Below are 5,297 nucleotides of genomic sequence, written 5' to 3'. Positions count from 1 at the left end.
CTAAAAACTTGTATTATTAAAACCTTAAAATGAATTTTTTGTTACTTTTATTGTTTTTCTAAAAAAAATTCCCAAAGTTACTGATTGATTTTTAGGCGGTCAAGGTGGTGTAACCCCTTAAAGGAGCGCCAACCAAACATTTGTTTCAAGTAATATAAAGTAATACATCAGCAGAATTTATTCTGAAGATACCGACAAAATTGTATTTTTTCAAAAAGTTTCGCCTCGTCACCGGACGATTATTGTCATGAAACGCGATGTAACCCACTTGAGAATTTAATAAAAACTTTCGAAAGTTGGGGGAACTCCGTAACTGCCAACGGCGCGACGCGACTTTCGTACACATAAAGTCTCCGCGCGGATAATGTAACTCGGGGAACACGAAAGTGCCAATTCTTAGAACGAAATTACAATTTCATGTTTCCACTTTCGAAATTTGATCGAAGAAAATTCTGCAGGTTGGCGACTTCCTGATGCTCCATCTGCTGGGTCAAAATCTGAATCTCCTGACGTTCAACGAGGTGCTGGACGAGCTGTGCCGCCGCATACAGTTCGGCAGCGGCAGCGACGCGTCGCCGACGTCGGTGCCGTCGGCGCCCAGCACCCTCGAGATGCACCCGATATACCCGGAGATCGAGAAATACGCCAAGGACACCGAGATCTAAAGGACGAATCGAGAGACGAAATATCGGCGACTGCTCTCCCTCGTCTGTCGTCCGCTCTTCCTTCCCTCCACTGCCCGCCCCGCCCCCCTCTTCTCCGCCTTTTTTACTTGTAATGTGTATTGTGATAAATATCGAGGGCGGTTCTGCAATGCCGTCGTCTCGGTGCCAATAAAGAGACAGGTTCGTGCCGCGCGCCGTCGGTCGACCTGCGCCTTGTCGCGCGCGTTTGTAATACGCGTACCGGACGTCTCCCCGATATCTCGTATTCAACGCGGTCTTGTTTGTGATGACACTCGTGAAAAAACGTGGAGCCGGCGTTAAAAAGTCTTTGACTTGTCTCTCCCGTCGACGAGAGTTGTGCTCGTTATAATAAATGAAACGCGAGGCGGACGTTTATGTCCAACGGGACTCCTCCGATCAGAGATTTCCGAGAGAAGCACCACCGTGTGCTGTCTTTGCGAGACGCCGATATTTATTTTCTAATTTGTATACCTTTCACTCGACAAACACACTATGCGAGTCATCTCCTACTGCAGCTTCATTCGAGAGTTTCATTTTATACTCGCTCGTGTATAAAATAATACAATAAATTGATACGTGAACGAGGCGAATCCTCACCTCGTCAGTTTCTTCGTTCTGGGAACTTTTGTCGTTACGAGATGTTCATTTAACATTAAACAACTCCTAACGTTCGAGCTTGAATTGGAGAAATGACAGTCTTCGTCACCTCTGTATTCGTCCGACGGTTGTTACACGATTTTCATGTGCCGTAAAAACGAGATTGGAACGCGCAAAATCGTGCGATGGCCTTTTGCCCTTTTTTGTTATTTGCACTCCCCAACGAGATTTCTATTGTATTGCTTATTTTTTTTCCTACAAGTATTCTCGCTTGAGCAGAATTACATAACGATTGCATTGTGTTTCGACATTCGTCACTTAGACTTGCCCACCAGAAAGAAAGAGAAAAGCACTGACACGTTTTGTATCGCACCGACCGACCGCAGCGGCACGAACCGACGTTAGATTATCAAATATATAAATGTAGACAACAACGCGCGATGCTCGCGGATCATATAAGACGTATGCACGTGTTAATTGCTTAGTCGCAAGTTTCGAAATGTGATAAGAGTCACATTCCCGCTATATGTAGGAATTCATTTCGATTTAAACTAATTCTTAATCAATTTGTTGTTCCACGTGTCGACGCATCAATGTCGATTTACTTCGCGATAACATGAGGAAGTTAACACGGCCACACGCGTGAGATGCGCGAATTGACATAAGTGTTCCTTGCCTCCCATTCACGTTGACGTCAACCGAACCGTCAACGTTCCCTTATTACATTAGCAGAGGAAAAAGCAGGTGGATATGCTGCACCGTTAAATTTACAGCGTCACAAAATTACACCCAATTTGAATTATTTTTCAATCAATTATTCTAATTATAGAAATACAAGGTAATTTCGCCACCGCCCCTCTCACTCAATATGTCGATTAATTTAACTTAAAACGAATTGGAGTTAAACGATTTAACTGAAGAAATATATTAAATTGATTCAAATTTAGTTTATATTTATTACATGCATAATTAATGTGAAGCAATTGAACCGTAAAAAATGGATCGATTAGACATGGCTGTTTTTTTTTTTTTTACCACAATAATGTTTTGCGTCACAATAATACACTTTGACGCAACACGTGGAAATTGAGAGTAGCGAAATGTTATTTAACTCGAGGAATTGGATTGTGTAGCTGCTCCATATTTAACAGCGTGCGGCAAATATACTTTTGATACTTGCTTTTGCGACGCGTAATACAAATACTCTGTAAATCGCTTACATTAGTTAGGAAAGACGCGGCAATATTTTACTGATAATAACCGTAATAGAGGAACATTCTTCATTTTATTAATTGACGATTTTGTCGAGTGACGTGAGAAATGTGCATTCGTGTCTTTGTACATCGAGCTCGTTGCAATCGCGCGGAAAGAAATTCAGGAAAAAAGACAGACGGAATAATGCTGCTCAACACACAACGAATTCTCCGATCTTCCTTTAAAATAATTGTATGTATATAATATTAAGTATATCCGAGGGTGTTTCGTGCAAAAAGGCGAATTTTATTTTTCAAGCTTAATTCGTATTTCGAGCGAACGCACGCGAGATCCATCGGATCGCGGAATATACTGTGCACCATCGCGTGATTCTCAAACAACGAAGATGCGTGAAAGATAATCGCGAATTACTTTACCACCGTGAAAGGTCTAAAGTAATTACACGTCCTACCTATAGTGGTTTAATAAAGAATAAAAATAGCGTGACCGATATTTCAAGCGAAAGGAACAAAAAAAGGAGTGGGAAACAAATATTCGTGCATTCCATGATTCTTTTTTTTCTTTCTCTTGTTTCTACAAGTGTTTTCACGCCCCTAAGATTGTAACGAGGATCGAAGTAGGTAATAGTGGTGTAATTGAAATTCGACTGAAAGAGAAAGAAACTGTGTGTTTGTGTGTGTGTGTGCGATCCGTTACAATGTGCAGTCAACAATCTTCTTTGTGTCGCTAAATCATACAGGGAATCCTCCACGCGTCTTAAAAGGCGAATCAAAATATTCGTGCGAATATAATATTAATTCCTGAACTACGAAAATTAATTACACGCCACGGAAAGAACGATTTCGTTGAAGGGTCTAAAAATTTTGCTAAAAACAGATCTGAAAATAATTTTTTATCAAATCATTAAAATAATTAGTTGGGATGTTAAAACTGTATAAACATTGCTGTAAAACGTTTCGATATTCTAACGATCATTTTGACTTTTGCACAAAATTATCTTGATTATTGAACAAAAATTATTTTCAGATCTGGATTCAGCAAAAGTGTTCTTTCCGTGCGCTTACGAATAAACGAGAGAGAGAGAGAAAAAGATTTAAAATACAACGCAAAGCAGAAAAAAATGTACAAGATGTATAAAGGGGGACTCCTCTGTACGATTACATCTCGCGATATTATGTCTTGCGATGCATAAAGATTTTCGTTTTTAATGATACAATTAAGTACTTCATTAACGCTAATTGGGATTACTACGTTTTCCGTTCGGAAGGAACGGATATCATCCATCCACGAATATTACGCTGTCTCCTAAAGTAGGCTTAAACTTCGCGCGATTAATTATCACGTATACGGTAATCTCTTCCTTTCCGTTAACAAGAAACAATACAGAAACTTTCCCTCGACGCTCGGATACGGTCCCCTCCCCCCCACGTCCTGTCCTTCGTCCGCGAAGGACAATGTATAAGCGCTGCCGACAATAACTATACGTATAATGACAATAACATAACGCTATACGACCCTTTCCCTTTGCAGTACTCCACAGCTCTATGCAGATTACCGACAATCGCGCTCGAGAGTGATATCTTAAGATAGACGTTTAAGTTGAGCGAGAGAGAGCAAGAAAACGAGAGAGAATGAAAGAGAGAAAGAGATTAATTCTATTATGTAGCTGTAATAGTTGTTCGTAAAATGTGCCTTCTATATATATATACACACATATATATATATATATATATATATATATATATATACACTCAATTAAAAAAGCTCTATTCCAAGGTATTATTTAAATTCCACGTTATGTTTTGCATGCGAAAAAAAAAAGATTCTGAAAAATCCTATTCTGGGAATTAATATCGAGCAACTCTCGAAATATAACAATTTCCTATAAAGGTCGGGGGCTTTTGCGGCGAGCCGTGCGCAAAGACACGCGTCTAAGGGTTAATAGGTCGCGCCGAGATTAGCGGGCCGAGGCTTGACGTGCGAGAGTAAATAAGAATCGAGCATCCCCTGCATCGTTGCACAAGTCGAGCAGCAGCCTCTGCGCCAACAGGTGCATGCGCAAACGCGCGCGCAAACCTTCCGCGACTTTGGTCCTTGTTCCAGCGTCGCTTTTTTCGTCCTCCCGTCACGGTCGCGTTTAGTGACGTAATTGCGAATCGAGAGGACGGCTAATGGACGCGCGACGCGCGATCGACGTTTGCAGCTAGACGTCTAATTCAGTCCGTTCGCGCGTGCAAATCGGACCGTATTGTCCCGATACGAAGGACGATACGCTCCATCGGCGGCCAACCGACGTTTCTTATCGCCTTCCGCTGCGCGAGGAACTATGTTGTAAAATTCAATAAAACTTCACGTCACTCGCATGCGCACCAACCCGTTATACATAATCCGCGTAGGATTATTTTTTTTATCCCCTTCTCCTAAAGGTTCTTTTTACGACGAATACGAAATACATGATGCTAAACGCGAATAAAACTAGGTACAGATAACTAGGTGGATAATAGCCGAAGATCGACGCAATTTGCCCAATTGAATACGAAGACGTAATAATATGCGTTTGACACGTCAAATTGAACATTAGATCTGTTTTTCCTAGCTACATTTTATTTTACCAAAAGACGAAGACTTAAAGAATATAAGTATCTCATTTTTATTACGGGAAGCTCGAGAAAGTACAAAAGGAGGATTTTAACAGAGGAGAAGTGTTGAAATTAATTTTACAAGACTCTGAAATTCGATGATAACGATCCTTTGGCCAGAGAAAATTGCAAAGCGATAGGTAAACGTAGAATAGCAGCG

At 40.9% G+C, this 5,297-nt stretch overlaps 1 protein-coding gene across 1 annotated transcript in view; it reads left to right on the top strand.

Annotated features, from left to right (window-relative positions):
• LOC105457019 (innexin inx3) overlaps nucleotides 1-3,031 on the top strand; it is a 9,873-nt gene extending 6,842 nt beyond the window's left edge. Inside the window, exon 4 of the mRNA XM_011701421.1 lies at nucleotides 459-3,031. Within this exon, the coding sequence (XP_011699723.1) occupies nucleotides 459-665 (207 nt within the window). The 3' untranslated portion in view covers nucleotides 666-3,031. The remainder of the gene's footprint in view (nucleotides 1-458) is intronic.
• Nucleotides 3,032-5,297: the final 2,266 nt, after the last annotated feature.

This window comes from Wasmannia auropunctata, unplaced genomic scaffold (genome assembly GCF_000956235.1).
Source record: "Wasmannia auropunctata unplaced genomic scaffold, wasmannia.A_1.0 LD335404.1, whole genome shotgun sequence".
NCBI lineage: Eukaryota > Metazoa > Arthropoda > Insecta > Hymenoptera > Formicidae > Wasmannia > Wasmannia auropunctata.
Note: the sequence above shows the minus strand (reverse complement) of the source record. Positions and strands in the feature narration are given on the sequence as shown.